An 18,104-nucleotide genomic window follows, 5' to 3' on the forward strand; every position below is an offset into this window, starting at 1 on the left:
CCCCCCTCGACTCTTGATATTCTCTCTCTCTCCCTCTCCCTCTCCCTCTCCCTCTCGCTCCTTCCGTCCTTTGTGACGCGCGCGTGTAGTGGTCTCGCCAGCAAGAACACACACACACACACACACACACCAGAATCTTTCCGTAGAAACACGTTTATTCCCAAAAACCAAAATGGTGGAAGAAGACGGAGAAGACGGAGAAGACACACAGAAGACACAGAGAAGACACACACACACCCGACACCCAGCCCTGGGAAAGCATAGTTTTATACCCTAGAGCGGTGTAATCACCTCTGATTGGCTGCTTACTCGTTGCGCGCCAAACGCCGTGGGATGGGCTTTAACTTTGGCGGGCTTTTACCATGGCACATGCGCAATTTATTTGTTTACTAGGAAGAATTATGGCTGACAGCGCCACCTAGAGATGGCAGACTTTGCCAGCACCTGCCGCGCCTCCCAACAGTCCTTCCCTCCCTCCCTCCCTTCCTCTCTTGAGTCCATTAAAATGTAAAGTTAAGGAGCTGGGGAAAATAGCCATACAGTGCTGGCTTACACACACACACACACACACACACACACATGCACACACACGCACACACAAACACACATTTGTGCCTGAGTTTGGTGCCCAAACCACATAAAAATGCAGAAGTGGTATGTGTTTGTAATCCCAGCACAGGGAGATGGGAACGGGAGGATGGCGCATTGGCCAACTAGACTAGCCTACTTAGGCAAGCTCAGGCCAATGAGAAACTCTAGCTTAACAACAAAAATAATAAAGAGATGAATCTGAGGGCCAGCTGAGGCTATGCCTGCAGTCCCACAGGCACACCCAAAATTCCAAAGTTAAGTTCCTGTAATATACATTTTATTCCCAACTATTAATATAAAGTCATACAACTACTCACAGAAAGTTCTTATAATCATTTTCAAATTTTTATTTATCAGGAGACAGTGATGCCCAGCACTTGTATGGCGCTCAAAGAACACCTTTCTAGAGGGTCTTCCCTATTCCCACCATGTAGATCGCAGGGATCCCATTTCTGTTGTCAGGACTGTTGACAAGGGCCTGTACTACTGAACCATCTCACCCCCAACTTTCCTTCAAGATAAGGTCTTCTATCATAAGCTGATCTGGAACTCTCAGTACAGCCAAGGGGGATCTTGAACTCTTGATCCTCTGGCCTCCCATGTTAGGAGCTGGGATTTCGTGTTTGCCACCATGCCCAGCTTATGTTAAAGTTTAAATCTAGCCCTGTAGTTTTAGTTCTAGAAACCAAATGCCTTCCTTTTTTAAATTTTTAACTACATTACAGAAAACTCTGCAAATAAAATACATCATATGCTGAAATTAACCAGACCCAGACCATGACACTCAAATGAACTTCTGTATTTAGAATAGTCATTTGGAACAGAAACAGTGTTGCTTTAAGCTGGATTTTGTTCACTGGAGTATATTTTTATGCACTTTCCTACCACTGAAAATGAAAAAAATCCATGGCAAGAGTAAGAACTAGAAAAACAAGATTTATATGCTTGCATAACTCGTCTTCATTACCTTCAGTCCATCATCCCCTAAATTTTAAGCTCTCTCGTTCTCTTACTACATGCTAGTCTCTACCTAAAGATGCACTGTTTGCATCTATACATGGCATATTGGTCAGATTCTGCCTGAGGGAAAAGATGCAGTTCTTTTCTGAGATTGTGACTTCATTGCCTTTCCATTCTCCTATACATTTGTGATTGCATGTTTCTTTAGAGCTGAATCAAATTCACCACTACTCCCAAGTTTTCATTATTATCTGTTGATGGATGAACAGGTTGATTCCAATCACTTGCTACAGTGACTTAAGCAGCAGTAAACATGGGGTGCAAACCCCTATGGTAGGGCGTGGTGCTCTCTGCGTATATGCCCAGCACTGAAATAGTGGGGTCATGGGCTAATTATATTCTTAATTATTTGAGCAATCTCAAAACTGATCTCCGTAACGGCTAAGTTGCTTTGCTTTCATCTCCACTAACAGTGAATAAAGGTTCCTTTTTTTTTTTTTTTAAATTTATGTGAGTGCAATGTAGCTGTCTTCAGATACATCAGAAGAGAGCTTCAGATTCTTTAATTACAGATGGTTGTGAGCCACCATGTGGGTGCTGGGAATTGAACTGATAACCTCTGGAAGAGTAGCCAGTGCTCTTAACCGCTGAGCCAGCTCTTTGGCCCAAGGTTCCTTTTTCTACACATCCTCTCCAGCATTTGTTGCAGACTTCTAACAGCCATACTGACTAGGATCAGGTGGTAACTCAAAGTAGTTTTAATTTGCATTTTCCTAAGAGCTAGGGAGATCGAAGGCTTCTTAAAATAGTTACTGGCCATTTGTTTCTTTTTCCAAAGACTATCTGGCCAGTTCATTTGCCCATTTGTTGACTGGCAGCTTTATTATCTCTTTACAGGGAAAAGCAAAAGAATGGCATTCAACTCCTTCAAGGCTGTTGCTAAATGAAACCCTTCCCCAGGCTCCTTCTCACATTTATGTTTCTATGGATAGGCTAAACTGAGTGTGAATGAGCTAACCAACTGTCAAGTTTAGGCTCTAGAAAACATCAAAGCAAACACCTCTTCATGATGTATAAGTTCAGTTTCTCCAGCACTAACAGCAACTGGAGAAAATGTATGCTAGTGTCAATAGGGTCTGAACTGCCACGCGAGGATGGATGTCTGTCACATTCACATCCCAGTCTCATTCTGAGCTGCACAAAACTGCTCCAGACAGGAGCATCTGGCAGCTTGCTCTCTAATCGCACTGGTGAAAGCCAATTGCCACTTCTCAGCGCAAACCGTCTTAGTATGGCAGGCAGCAGCCACGTCCTGACCTTCCTGTGGATATTCACAGCTTTGTGGAACCTACTCTAAGTCTAAAAAGTCTCCACCACAGATCACCTAGAAATAGAAACTCATCTGCGTCATTAAGTCACATGATAGCAACATGGCCCCCATGTGTATTTCCATGGCCTGTCCTGGGTGTAAATGGCAAGGGTTCAGCTTTATCACCCCTATTAAGCATGATACACACCACACCATACCACACTACAGTAGATTTGTGGCTGACTACTGGGATTAAATGGTCTCACAGGTGTTCGATTCCACTCTTTCCTAGAGGAAATCTAGGAAAGATCCCAACTCTACCACATGCCTCATGGCTTGGTGTTGTTCAGAAACAAGCTGTCAGTGTCTCAGGGACTGGAGACCTGTTTTACCTTTCAGGGGGAAGGAAGCTGGCTGTCCCAGCGACTCAATGATTTATATGCAAAATCCCCCTAAACTTCCAAGGTCCTCTTTGGACTGCTTGGAAACCTCATCAATGCTCAGATAGCTAAACTGATGCTGTCGAACTGCCTGAAGGGCTCTTCACTGGTCCCACCTGTAACTGTACTGAGCAAGGGTGCAATCAGGATAAATACAGGGAAGAGGTTTCAATATACAGTTCCTTGCTCTGCCCAGAGAGGCACTGAAGATGCAATGCTCATGGGAGAATGGGGAGCTATGGTGAAGACTGTATGGGGGGGGGGAATACCAGCTATTACCCAGAGAAGAAGCTCCACCCTTTTATAATACAATAGATCAGAGTGAAGCCTAACACGAGAATGACTTGCTTTGAAGGACTGACTAAGCTTCAGTTTAAAGTACGGTACAATGTTCTATGTTCAGCTGATTTCTTTTTCTTCACAAGAAAAGACCCAAAGAGGAACAGGTTAAAATGTACTAGAATCTTTTAGTCATCAGCACCAAAACGTTGTTTGAGTTACAGAAATTCTGGAACAAATGTTCACAGTCTTGTTCTGGAATATATTTTTTTTAAAGTTGAAAATGGCCCACTCCTCATAGGTATTAAACATTTTATTTAAAGATTTTAATGTAAAAAAATTATACAAATACAGATTATATTATAGTGAACAAGGCAGTGTTCTACATGACAAAAATTAAAACAAATTTCTTTGTGATAAATTGATCACAAGCTTATGCAAATAAGTTATTTCTAAGACACCAAGTGCCCATCACTCTGCCCATCCAGATCAGCATTTCCCTGGTGAGTATTCTGAGAGAACATTTACATAACATACAGAGAGTTGGCATGGCACTTAAGGACTGAAAACTAGAACTGAATTAAAATCATTTGTAATAATTGTATAAAACACACATAGTAAGTCTTATTATTTAACAACAATAATAAAAAAAAGATTTAAAAACAAAGACTGCAATTAAGTATGGTTGAAACCCCATCATAGAAAAACACTCATCATTTACATGTTACTGGCAGAAAATGTACAGGTTTTGTTTGCGGATGAGGACAAGGAAGACATATAACTTGAATTTATTCACCTAAATTTGTTGGCAAATGCATGATAATTCATTGATTACCCCTTCTTAAAATGTTTTTATCACAAAAAACAGACTCACACTCCAATAAGAAATATGGCCACCAGAAAAAAAATAACTTGAAAAAAATGTTTCTCAAAATGAAGTCCTCAAAGAGTCCCAGGCAGGCTGGACACTGCACTTCAACAACTCTCAGTCTAAAATGCCCCCAGGGAGAAGCACCACTTAGGTCATAGGCATATTGACACTGCAGACTCCCCACCAGCTTATGATGTGAATGCTGCCTTTTGATTTAAGATCCGTGAGATCTTAGGGGAAACATACACTTCTCCACATGAAATGCACACGAGCATCTGCCCAGCAATGTGCATTTGTCTGTCTTACTTGACTGCACTTGTCTGTCTGCTCCCTCACATCTATGCCCTGCAGGGAGGGCTGTGCACCCGCCATGGCTGCCAGCCTGTGGGAGCTGGTCCGTTCCTCTCAGCACGTGGGTTCCAGGCATCAGGTCATCAGGCTTTGGCAAGTGCCACCTTGATGGTCCCTAGTTGGCTTTAATCAGCGGAGGTTTTTCACTGCTCTCTTACAGTATTTGAAGAAAATACATGACACAAACTTGACACGACTTACACTTCTAATGAAATGTAGCATCCTCAAAAAAGATATTTTCAAATGCCTACATGTTTTAAATCACTAAAAGCTCAGCACTATATAGCATTCCTAAAATTAAATTTACTGATTTGACAACTGTAGCTTATTTAGATGAACATTTTAAAGTCCTTTATATAAAAATATTTAAAATAAACAGAATGGTGCTTAAAATGGTACTTCTCTTTAAATAAGAGATTGCTAAATACTACTATTAATAAAAATATTGTGGAGAACTGAAGAACTCTAACCGGAAATGGACTTTACTCTGTATCACAAGTTAGCTATGACATAAGAACTCAGGAAGAGCTAGAACTGTGTGTGTGTGCTGCATAGTTATCCATGGTCATCATCACTGGTCTTGAATTTCATTGCAGACATCACGAAAAGGTCAAAGTACAGATAATGTATTCTGAACAAGGAACCAAAAGCAGTTAAGACATTCTACTTAGAAGGTAAATTATTCACTCCGCCTCCCCTGAATAAACGCAATGTTTATTAAGTTGGTAAGAAGTGAGAGCCTCCTCATTATTTACATTAATCGTAAACATCAAACTGTAGGATTTATTCTCCGGTAAGAAATAAAATTCCTACCATTGTTCTTTCTGAAGCTACCTTTTCCTTTACATGAGCAGCTGTCCATTCATATGCATCCTGGGTCTCTGAACATGTATTAGCGTGCTAGTTTTCACTGAAAAGGCAAGCTCAGAAGCTAACCCCTTATTAAAAAACAAAAAATACATCACTGTGCCTGTTTTTGAAACACAGCTAATAATTTAGAACCCAATTTTTAATAAAACAAATCAATTGTATATGAATTTGATAATTGCTTCCTTAAATATTTTTAATTACCCAAAGTAATGAGAAGATTTATAGGAGGATTCTTAAACTGAGGGAACTCGGAAACCAGTAACACATGCAGTACTCTGCATGGCCTTCTACTACACAATTAAACCTTCAGTAACTTAACCCAAAGTGACAACAACTGTGGGGGACTGATGATGTCATCCCACCGTGTGTCACAAAGCAGCAGAGTCTTTCTCTGACAAGCTGAGTTGTTTCCTTTACACAAAGACATGGTCCTTCCTCATAAGGAGCCTCTGGAGTTTGACACGATTGTCAGGAAGCTAGTTTCTGTTTCTTAGCTCTACTTAGCTGTATGATTCCTATAGTCTCTAACAGGATATCGAGAGAGATTTCTGTAGGGACAACATAAAATGCTAACTGTGACCAGGCTAACAGGCGGATCCATGCACTAAATGGCAATAAGCAGAATCAGACACATTCTTCTGCAGACATCAGGAGGGGGTTGATATACTCGAAACCTTCAAATTCAGACTGGTCAATCTTCCTCACGATGTCACTGTTGAAAGAAAAACACAAATTTTCATCATAATCAAAGTATTTTCACCCTTTAAACAGTGAAATACAACTAAAAAGAAAAAACAGGGCTAAATAACATTAACTTTGAAAAGACAAGTTCTTAATCACAAAATGGGTTCTAGAAGAATCAGGAAAAAAAAAATAGCCTCACAGGAAGTCTATGAACCCCACAAGCAACCTTATAACCAAAAGGGCCCAGAATCAGACTGGGAATCAGATTCATTATAGAAGAGGAATTTGAAAGACTGGTAGAAATGCAAGAAAAATCATCAAAGAGCTCAGGAACAGAAGGGTGCTAAGTGGTAGGTGATACTGGAAGGAACGCCATGGCTAGATTTAAAACACTAATGATGTTTACATGATGGTATCTCACTGCCAATCAAAGATCTAGCTGCATTTCAGGTACAGCTGAAATGAGATAATTTCAATTGATAAAAAAAAAAGATAGAGGAAAATAAGCACAAGACAGAGAGAGTGGCACCCTCTTGTCAGGGAATGGTAAATGACAGACTGCTCCAAACACCTTTTGTCTCTTGGTGACATGGCTAAAAGTCAGGCAGGAGCAGTGCTGGAGTGAGTGGGTTTAAAATGCCAGACAAGAGGACAGCGGTTACCTGGAATGTTTCTGATTAAGGGCTGAAGAACTGAAGCAGTCCTTCATGAGGTATGCTGTCTAGGATGTATACTTCCTAGTAACATGGTGAAGGGATGAAGCAATCAGCTAGCAGGTACTATACTTTTGGTTTGATTTGCAAGAGTCTGGATCTAGGGTTAAGGCAACAGGGTAAGAAAAGGAAGCTCAGATCCAAGTGTTAAAGGAAAACCACAAAAAGCCCCATCAGCAGTGGGCACTGCAGAATCTGAGGCGTGAAAGACATCAACAAGCACAGTGGCAGATGGCGGGGCAACAGGCAGACATGAGGCGTGGCAAAGCACAGAAAAAGAGACAAAGGTTATTATGTTGATTTTTAGACTCCAGTTATCTGAGGGGTTTGTAGACAAACTCAGGGAGATGCTAAACAGGTAGAAATGCTCAGGAGAGACGTGGAGGGGCAGAGGGAGGCTTCAGAAACCATCCTGCACTCACTTCTTCGTAGGTACCTTGTGAAGTAGATACGCTGAGAAGGAACAGGCTCAGAGAAGTTATACAATTCTACAGAAGGGTGCACAGCTGGTAAGAATGGCATGGATTTGAGCATCTCTCTTCTGATGAACTCCCTGTTCTTCCTAACACACAGCTCTGTGAGGAATGACTACTATAGCTCTCCTAGTAGACAGAGAGCTTTGTGTGAAACCAGACTATTTTGATCATCCATGAACATCCAACACTTAGCATAATGCTTTTTGCTTCATTTGCCTACTCAGTAGTCAAGTCACTAAAAAGCTAGTATCTACCATACAGGGCCTGCTGAAGTCTCTAAGGTACTAACTGAATATTGCAAAGAGGGTTGGCAGATACTGAGCCCAGAGTATCCTGGTGTCATACAAAGGGGAAAAAGATGAGAGATAATTCTTATAGAGATGAAACTGGCACTGCTTAAGATGTCAAACCTCCCACAGATGTCAGGGGAGAAGACTAGCCAAACAATGCTTTGAAACTTAGAAATTAAGAAGTCAGCCTGACCTGGCAAAGCTTAAGAAGCAAACGTTTGTGGTAAGAACACATAAGGCAGTCAATGCTCACTGGCCTGTCTGGTAGACACCGCTTACCTCTCTTTTAGTAAGACCATCACTAACCATTTCTTTACATGTCTGAAGATGAAAAGTACCTCAAAGAAGTGGTAAGATTCTGTGGAAAAAGCAAAGCTAAGTGTGCTTTTAGGTAGGAGGAAAATATTGGAAAAAATTTCAGAGGTAAAGCAATGAGACAGCTGGCAAGGGAGAAGGCAGACCAGCGCTGGTGGGGGGATTCAGGGGGGCGGTCTAGAAGAGTGGTTTTCCCCAGCAGGAGGCAAAATAAGGCCCAGAAGAGTAAGGCACAATCCTGAGAGTCCTGAGACATAAAGCTGCCTGAGGTCATCTGAAAAGGGTGCAAGCTACATCAGCGAGGTCTCAGTTCTTGCAGTTAAAGTCAAGGAATAATTACATTTAATGCACTGAGAGAAGGCTTCAGAACCTGAGACTATAAGGAACAGCTTTGACGAACGCTAGGACTAAGATGTCAGCAAAGTGAATGTCCAGGAGCAGAGGCCCCTTGGGATAAGAGAATATGTCTTTGGGGAAGGAAGGAGAAAGAGAATGGATCAAAATGATCTCAAATCACCCTAAATTACATTTTTAAAAGATGTGACACAGACACCATTCTGACCCCTGCTGGCTAGACTAGAAACTTGCTGTTGTTCTTACAAAGAATACCCGTAAACTTAGAGGGATGGCATATTTAAGATGGAGCTGTGCAGCCCACAGGCCTTGGTCAGTCAGCCGGGGTATGAGCCCTGACATGTGCTCTTGCTTGCTCTCTGAGCCGTGGTTCCTCATCTATCTGTAAAGTGAAGATGACAATACCCCCTTGACGAGGCTGTTGTGTGAACTGGGCCAACCATCCAAAGTTAGTAGACATAACTGTTGCTACAGAGATTTTAACAGCATAATGGATTCAAACACCCAGCAATGTAATGGTTACATATAAATCAGAATATTTTCATAAACACTTAAGTAGCTTTAAGGTTTGGGAGATTTCAAGAGAAGCTTGAAATTTTTTTTTAGTGTGTGGAATTACTTACTCATCATCTGGAGTGAGCTGGACTGGTTCATTAGTAAACTGGGAATCGAAGTTATCCAAACCAAATTCTCCAGAAATGTTTGGTTTAAAGGGTGGGACCACCTGCTTTTGCTCCATCTAAAAGACATGTGGATGAGAGTTGAGGTCTGCATTCAGGACACTGCGCCTCATATTTTCTTTGCTCTCTGATGGCTCACCAGGTATCAGCAGTCATGGCCACATCTTAGTAAGCGGGACATTGCTCTGGGCCCCAGTAATATTACAACTTTCTCCAGTACATTAACTATTCTGTTTGTTTCTACAGCTTTTTATAAGTGCTATACAGTAGTTTTAAGTTATTTAAGCTATTATATCTTAGTTTCTCAATAACTTATAAACATATTAAAAATTGGACTTTGATTACAGTAAAACCCAAGCTGGGAAAATAAAATTTACATACCATGTCCCAATCCACATTTCGGAAGAATGGATGTCCTTGAATGTCAGCAAATCCAGTTTGAGGGTGACAACCCAATCGTTCCTTTGGGTCCTATGGCAAAAGCAGTGTTTCAAGAACTAGACAACTGTAATTCCTGTTTTATGATGGCTTTATTTGTGAAGCTGAAATGTCTAGTTATTTCTAGAAAGCAAGGACCAGACTCAAGTGAGTAATCTAGAGGTCACAGCAGGCAGGGTTTTCTCCTGGCTCACCATGTCAGTAAGTAGAGAACCTGCCCCAGCCATGGTGAGGCATACCTATGATCCCAGAATCCAAGGGCAGCCTAGGTTACATACAATCCTGTTTTTAAAATGGTAGAGTACTTCATCACTCTTTGTTAAAGAAAGAATGTGGAAAAATAAGGGCAGCGTTTAGTCTTTGTTGAAGGCCAGAATTTAGTAATTAAATACAGAAACCTCTGAACGTTACCACACACTTCTGTTTAGCTCATTGTTCTAGCCTCTGCAGCAACAAACCTAATTAGTCTAAGACAGTAACACAGAATTATCTCATCACTGGACTGAGACGGAGGCTGGAACTCAGAACGCCTTAGCTTTTGTTCTGACTACGAATTACAATGGTTTTTTTTTTCTGATAAAAGGTATTTTATTTTATATATTAGCATCTCTCAACTTCATTTTTCATAGTAAAAAATCATAAGCTTTCCAGTTTAAATACTCTCTTGTGTAAGATATCCGCGAATCTGCTTTTCTAAAATGACTAAAAATCGGTATCATTTTTAGCTTTTATGTGGCTTGAATCTTTCAAGTTTTTTCTTTAAATCCCAAGATACTTAAAGCATTCTAGCAGAGGTCAGAGCTATCCAGGGGCCAGAGAGATTCAGTGGTTAAGAGCACACCAGCTTCTCTTTCAGAGGATTCAGGTTGGATTCCTAACACACACAGCCACTCACAACCATCTCTACCACCAGGTCCAGGAGATCCAACGTCCACTTCTGCCTTCCTTGGGGACGTATGATACATGTGGCACACAGATATACATACAGGCAAAACACCCGCACATGTAAGATAAAAATAGCCATCTTAAACTAAGTGCAATTTTCTAGTTTTGTTAAATTTATCCTTATGTGCCCACAGAGGCAACCCATTTTCTACCTTCATTTATTTGAAACAAATTTTATGAATCCTAAACTCACAATCTTAGAACCTAAATGCTTCTGGCTTACCAACTACCACAGGCAATTGACTGATGCTTACATTTTAAAGATGTTATTTCATTTCTTCTGAATTTTATCAAAATACAGAGTTCTTATTACGAAATGGATAGAAAACATTCTTGGCCACATGGTGAGAAATGGGTTTCATGGATAATGATACAGAAACACAGCTGAAAACGCAGTTATAACGAATTACAGACTCTATTTTCCTCCACCGAGGAGAGCGTATGTGTGTATCATTTACATTTAAAAGTTCAAATGCAGTGTCAAGCTGGGGGTAAATAAATGATACTGGCCTCGTGACAAGGATAATCAGGTCAGGATTTGATTTCGTCTCTGGTTATGAAACAAAACTCCAGTTCTAACTGAAAGTTACATATTCATGTTCTAAAACATTTCAGCGCCTGAACCTCCACTTTTTGCTTACTCAGGAAAGAAAGCACAGAAGACCTTCCACATAATTCATACCTTGTTGAGAAAACTCTTCAGCACACTTGCTGCTTTTACAGACAGAGAACGTGGTATGCGAATCTGCTTTTCCAAAATGACTAAAAAGATAAGAATCACAGTATCATTTTTAGTTTTTATGTGGCTTGAATCTTTAAGTTTTTTCTTTAAATCCTAAGATATTTAAGGCATTCTAGCAGAATACATATCATCTACGTAACTGAAACACTTCATGCATTTTCCTTGGCTCTCCTTCTTAGAGCTGGTCCCTTGCCTGAGTATTGCATTTACTATATACAAGCATGTTTTATTTTTACTACCTTAGTGTGCCTCAGTTTCTTCCTCTGTGAATAGAAATTAAAAACAATACCTGCTTCACAGAGCTCTTACAAGGTACAAAAGTTAGTACTGTAAAGTGCTTGCTTGCATCTATGTGTAACACAGAATTGTACTGGGAAATGTGAAATTACTCTGCAAAGCTCCTGACAACTTCACCCCACGAGCAGTCCTGCAGACCCCCCCACTGCTCCAGGCCTTCATCAGCACCAGGCAGTTCTCAGTCTAAAATCTTTGTCAAAGGCACAGGTATGAGACGACAGCTCACTAACACGTGGTTGTATTCTCTTTCCACAACCTTAATGGCACTTGGATCCTTACTATATGGAACACTTCCTCGTATTCTGTGAGGGTCTTAATTATCAAGTGCAGAGTTCTGTGGCTGCCGCACACTTTATGGCAGAGGTCCTGTGCTTGGCCTCCTTCCTCTGCACTGCTGACTTTCAGCACTCCTCGCCATGATACCCCTCCCTCAAGCTCTTAACACCTCTTCCATCCCAAGTCTGGGGCTTATGTGCAAAGATTCATCTCTCTAATAGATGTCACCAGTCTCTCCAGGAGATCCCTGCTCTACTATGTATGATGGATACACTTAGCTGCTTTGTTATGAGTTGAGCATGGGAAGGAAACTACAAATGAAGCTACAGGCTAGAGAAGTGGGAAGGGACTATCTAAAAATTCTCCAAACTAACACGAAGTCAGGAGTGTGTCATTTGAGAGCCTTTACTTTGCTCTAGGTTATCCACACAGTATTTCCACAAAGTACTGAAAATTACCTTGGAATAGATAATCCTCTGTGTTTTGGTCAGGATTGTCAGAGCTACCAACGATATCAAATGGAGACCTTCCCGCCATCATCTCAAACATAAGGACTCCAAGAGCCCACCAGTCAACGCTGAAGCCTTTAGAGAGAAGTTTAAAGTAATAAATCTTCTCTGCATGTGTGAAAATCCAGCAATCGGAGACTTATATAACTCAGATTTTATATAGTCAGATTTTATTTGTCATGAGATGGAAATGTAAACAAAATGGAAAAGCAAATTCTAATTAGATTATAAACAATGTGGTAGGCACTAAAAACTACAGAAATACTTGGTCCAACCAACCCTAAGGAGAATATCTGTATGTTCCTCCTCCCAAGCATGGGATCACTGTAGAAAAGGGGGAAGACTGTAAAAACCAGAGATGGAGGATGAACACAGGCAAACAACAGTCTCCAGACACAGTAGGGCAGCTGTACACATGCTCTTAACAACTGGGACAGCATGCACAAGCCCTGTGTAAACTCAAGGCAGACCAAATCCCAGCATGGTAAGGGGAGGCAGACAGGAGGAGCTATGGCAAGTGACAGCTACAGGAGAGGAACTTTTCTCTAAAGAGTTGTTCCTTGCAAGTTGACCACGCTCCTGTGGAAGCCCACAGGTTCAAGAACATAAGGGCAGCATGGGCTAGCTGTGTGAGAAGGAAGAGGAGACAAAGCTGGATGAGTGGAGAAGGCGGGGGTGGAGGCCTGGGAGGAAGAGGAAAGGGTAGACATGATCAAAAAATATTGTATAGACGTCTCAAAGAACTAATAAATCTAAAAAAAAAAAATGTAAAGGAAATTAATGAAAGCCAGGGGTAGTGGTGCAAATTTTAAATCCCAGCACTAAGGAGGCAGAGGCAAGAGGATCTGAATTAGAGGCCAACCTAGTTTACAGAGCAAGTTCCAGGGTTATGTAGAGAAGAAGGAAGGAAGGAAGGAAGGAAGGAAGGAAGGAAGGAAGGAAGGAAGGAAGGAAGGAAGGAAAAAGAAAACGAAAGAAAGAAAGAAAGAAAGAAAGAAAGAAAGAAAGAAAGAAAGAAAGAAAGGAGGGAAGGAAGGAGGGAAGGAAGGAAGAAAGAAAAGAAAAGAAGGAAGGAAGGAAGAAAGAAAGAAAGGGGGGAGGGAGGGAAAGAAAGAAAGGTATTTCCCCAGAACATGAGCAGTCTTCTGAAGTTTGTGACACTGGATTCACATAGCTGATGCCTTAAGCACCTACCTCCCAGGGCACTTCCTTGGTTTTTGTGACTCAGGCATACAATTTAAGCTTTTCTATACAATTCTTTGTGAATGAGTTGAAAACAACATGTACCTCAGAAGGTTTGTGAGGGAGCTCAGAGTGAATTGCTTACAATAGTTCTTGCCACTCTTTAGTGTTTGTCATTAGTAAAATATTATTTAAATGTAACTACTCCAAATGCTAAACCCTTTTTGGGTCCAGTTTCAGAATCTGAAGGTCTCTCTCTCTATAGGTTAACAGAACTAAGAAAAGCTTCTATATTAGTGAATATTAAAATGCATGGTACTTATGTTGTAGTTGGTACCAATTATAGCAATAGCTAAAATACCACCTATTTATTTATTACCATAATCTTCTCCTCGTAAGATCTCGGGAGCAATGTAATTGGGAGTGCCGCAGAAAGTGCTGGTTGTATCTCCAGGCCGCAATCCTTCCTTTCATGGGGGAAAAGGGAAAGGAGAAAAAGGTGACAAGGTAAGAGACAAAAAACTATTTTACATTTACCTCTTCCATTTCATGTGCCTAAACTTAGCATGTATATGCACCGTGTCAAACCTGCACAGCGTCACCAGGAACAGTGATTACTACTAAACAAAGTATAGAAAACTTTAAAGTCAATTCAGTTAAGATAAACTGTTTTAAAAATGATATTAAGGGCTGTCAGTGGTGGTGCACGCCTTTAATCCCAGCACTTGGGAGGCAGAGGTAGGTGGATTTCTGAGTTCAAGGCCAGCCTGGTCTACAGAGTGAGTTCCAGGACAGCCAGGGCTACACAGATAAACCCTGTCTTGAAAAACAAAACAATAAAAACAAAACAAAACAAAACAAAATGATATTAAAGTTTACTACAAAAACAGAGATCTTGTGACTAAGATGAGTATTTCATGACATTGCAATGCTTTGTTTCTGGCCATTTTTCCTCTGGAGCCTGTCTTCTGCTTTGGTATTTTAATAGCTGTAGAAAGGTGAACAATGAAGGCTCAATGCACAAATAAGCTAAGTAGAGAAAATACCCAATAATAAATAGAACAACCATCAACAGCTGTAACAAATATAAGTTTCTGTATACCTGCTAAAATATTTTCTAAGAAAGAATAAAAATGAACACAATAGGAAATTTTCATGGTCTTTGATTGTGAGATTTTAACATTCAGAAAACAAACATATCCTACACACCAATAACTAATAAACAGAGAAACTTTTAGATTAAAAGCACATGGTGGTCCACGAGTAATCCCAGCACTTGGAAGACTGAAGCGGGAGAATTGTTAATGCAGGGTCAACCTCAGCCACACACCAAAATTTTGTTTCAAAGGAATAAAACCAAGCCAAACAGAAACAAACACCCACCAAAACAAAGGCAAAATAAAAGCTAGCCAACCACCAAATGTGTCACATATACTTATATCACAGTATAAATACGGCCAGATATGTTTGGGAGACAGGAGAAGGACAGAAAGTCATCAAAGAAAGGCTTCTCCCAGGCTGGGGAGATGGCTCAGTGGATAAACTCTTGCTGTCCAGTCCAGGCTGTCCTTGAGCTCATGACCAGCCTGCTTCACCTTACAGAGGTGTGTCACTATGCCTCTGTCTCCTAATGCTACCCGTAATCTTAACTAATATTCAGATAGTGACTAAAAAAAAAAAAACAAAAGCCCCAAACCCCACTATTCTAATTTGCAGATTAATATTCTGCATATTTTCATTTGCTCTTGGAACTTGTAACAATCCATTATTATTATGTTTAATTTTAAAACCAGAGAGAGAAAAAACACTATAGGAAAGAACCACGAGAGCAAAAAGGTATCATGAATATAAAAGAGGCATGTAGAGAATCCAGGGACCAACTCTTCACACTATTTACACAGGGAATGATTTAATAAGGTCTATCACAGGAAAGTGTTCTTGAGTTTTATACACTGCATGACGACTTTACTTTCTAATACAAGGTGTGCAGGTGTAACACTAAATCCTCAGTGCCATTTGAGTGTTTATGGTATCCTCCTGATGGACGGGAATGCAGGGTATACACTCACACTCGCAGACGTTTTGTTAGAGCAGGGTTAATAAGTACAATAGTTCTCTAGACATTCTGTGGGAAAAGATCAGACCTCTAACTAAAACACTGTTGCCACAGGAGTAAAACACCATTAACAGACATATTCGGAGATAAAGTAACATGTTTACTTCATTTTTATCATACTGTATGTCAGAGAATTGAAATTTAAATATAAAAACACTCCTAGGAAACATTTGAAAGAAGGTTTAGGTCTAGTAACTGGTAAAAGCTTGGAAGGTGATATGCAAATACTGTGTTAACATAATGGGACCGTAGGTAAATAGTTATTTCCAAAGTTTCTCCAAAAGTATAACAGAAAAAGCTACAACCAATTAAAAAAAAAAAAGTAACCCATATATCACACACATCCCAGAAGACATGGAGTTCTGCAAATGGCTGACTGGCCAGGGAGTATACTTGTCTTTAGACTAGAATTCTCAAACATCCCAAACAAGGCAGTGATCCTTTCCCATCTGAACGTGAAGTTACTTAACTGACAGTCACAAGCTGTCTGGGGGTTCTCTCACCTTACACATGCCGTAGTCAGTGAGTTTAATGTGTCCTTCAGAGTCCAGCAGTACATTGTCCAACTTCAAATCTCTATAAATTATCCCTCGCTCATGAAGATAATTTAGTGCTAGACTGATTTCTGCAGAGTAAAACCTTAGATTGAAAGAAAAAAAAACCACATGGCTTTGCTATGAATAATAACCATCTGAAAAACCCTAAATACATAATGAGCACAAAATATGTGATAGATATAATTTATTATGTAACTTCACCACCTCATGACTTACAAAGAATAAACTGTAACAAGATAACTTGTTCATATATTGTTTTCAGTAGACATAAGAGGTCAGGCAGCCCTGAGCAAAAAAATCCACCTCAAACAAAACACTTACCTGGCATGTTCTTCAGGAAGTTTTCTTTGTCGCTGCATATGAAACATGAGATCTCCTCCATTTACATATTCTATGACAAAGAACAACCTACGACAGAGGCAAGAGCCACATATCACAGTGAGGCAGACAGCTTTCGGCATTTCCCATGGAGCAGCAATAGCAACAGCATGAAGGCATTCAAGACGACTCAGCCTTTTACCTCAGTGGGAGCTTAGTGGACACAAGCGACCCAGCATGACCCAACCTCTACACCGATCCCACTCACAGTAGTGCCACTGTAATCTTAGGAGCTAGGTGAGTCATGCTTAAATGTCACTTCAGGTAAGGAGACATTATGTCATAAGGTGAGAATACGGAGGATATTTAAAGGGCTGGCTAGCTACTGCTGTTTCTGAAGAGCCCCTTCTCTCTCCCCTTTTCTTCCTTATATGTCTATGAGTGACTGGAGTTAAATTGGTATCACTGACTGTAGCAGGAAATTATAAGTAGTCCTCCTACTTCAAGGATTATGGGAAACAGATTCTTCTTATATAACAAGCCAAAAAGGATGAAGCCCATGACATTGGTTATCCTTTAACCTTACCTGCTTTCTGTCTGGAAGCAAGAATGCAGCCCAACAAGAAAAGGGTGATTGGACGCCTGCTCGAACACATGCTTCTCTGTCTGCACCCAATCAATATCCTATTTATAATATCACAGAAATCTATGTCAAATAAGATGACCAAAACTAATAGTAAGTTTGTTCTTAGCAAGTCAATGATCACAAATGTTATGTGTATAGACTAAATATCAAAACTACTCGTTGTCCTGAAACAAAACTTATACAAAGAGAAAACACCATTAACAAAACGTCCAGTATTATGAAATAGTCTAGGAACCAAGAGACACTCAAGCACTTCCCTTGATACTAATATACTTTGACTTTATCTTTACCTACAGCATGTGCTTAGAAAAGTAGACCAAAATAACCCACAAACACTAAAACAGTATGATGTGTGTGTGTGTGTCTGTGTGTGTGTACACGTAAGTGTGATACTCTGGATTATATCCAGAGCCTCACGCATGTGAGGTTTGTCTAGATGCAGCAAACCCCCCACCCGCGCTCACCTCATGATCACTGATGAGAACCCCCACCCGCGCTCACATCATAACTGAGAACCCCCCACCCGCGCTCACCTCATCATCACTGACGAGAACCCCCCACCCGCGCTCACCTCATCATCACTGAGAACCCCCCACCCACGCTCACCTCATCATCACTGATGAGAACCCCCACCCGCGCTCACCTCATCATCACTGATGAGAGAACCCCCCACCCGCGCTCACCTCATCATCACTGAGAACCCCCCACCCACGCTCACCTCATCATCACTGATGAGAACCCCCACCCGCGCTCACCTCATCATCACTGATGAGAGAACCCCCCACCCGCGCTCACCTCATCATCACTGAGAACCCCCCACCCACGCTCACCTCATCATCACTGATGAGAACCCCCACCCGCGCTCACCTCATCATCACTGATGAGAGAACCCCCC

The 18,104-nt window shown here is 40.9% G+C and overlaps 1 protein-coding gene across 1 annotated transcript in view; it reads right to left on the reverse strand.

The window, feature by feature from the left end:
- Positions 1-3,877: 3,877 nt before the first annotated feature.
- Prkci (protein kinase C iota) overlaps positions 3,878-18,104 on the reverse strand; it is a 73,646-nt gene continuing 59,419 nt past the window's right edge. The window contains exons 9-17 of the mRNA XM_028762147.1: positions 17,150-17,247; positions 16,567-16,653; positions 16,192-16,327; positions 13,952-14,039; positions 12,340-12,465; positions 11,249-11,328; positions 9,565-9,654; positions 9,127-9,242; positions 3,878-6,383 (exon numbers count right to left, since the gene is read on the reverse strand). Of these exons, the coding sequence (XP_028617980.1) occupies positions 6,296-6,383; positions 9,127-9,242; positions 9,565-9,654; positions 11,249-11,328; positions 12,340-12,465; positions 13,952-14,039; positions 16,192-16,327; positions 16,567-16,653; positions 17,150-17,247 (909 nt within the window). The 3' untranslated portion in view covers positions 3,878-6,295. The remainder of the gene's footprint in view (positions 6,384-9,126; positions 9,243-9,564; positions 9,655-11,248; positions 11,329-12,339; positions 12,466-13,951; positions 14,040-16,191; positions 16,328-16,566; positions 16,654-17,149; positions 17,248-18,104) is intronic.

The sequence above is a fragment of the Grammomys surdaster genome, unplaced genomic scaffold, assembly GCF_004785775.1.
Source record: "Grammomys surdaster isolate TR1022 unplaced genomic scaffold, NIH_TR_1.0 62, whole genome shotgun sequence".
Taxonomy (NCBI): domain Eukaryota; kingdom Metazoa; phylum Chordata; class Mammalia; order Rodentia; family Muridae; genus Grammomys; species Grammomys surdaster.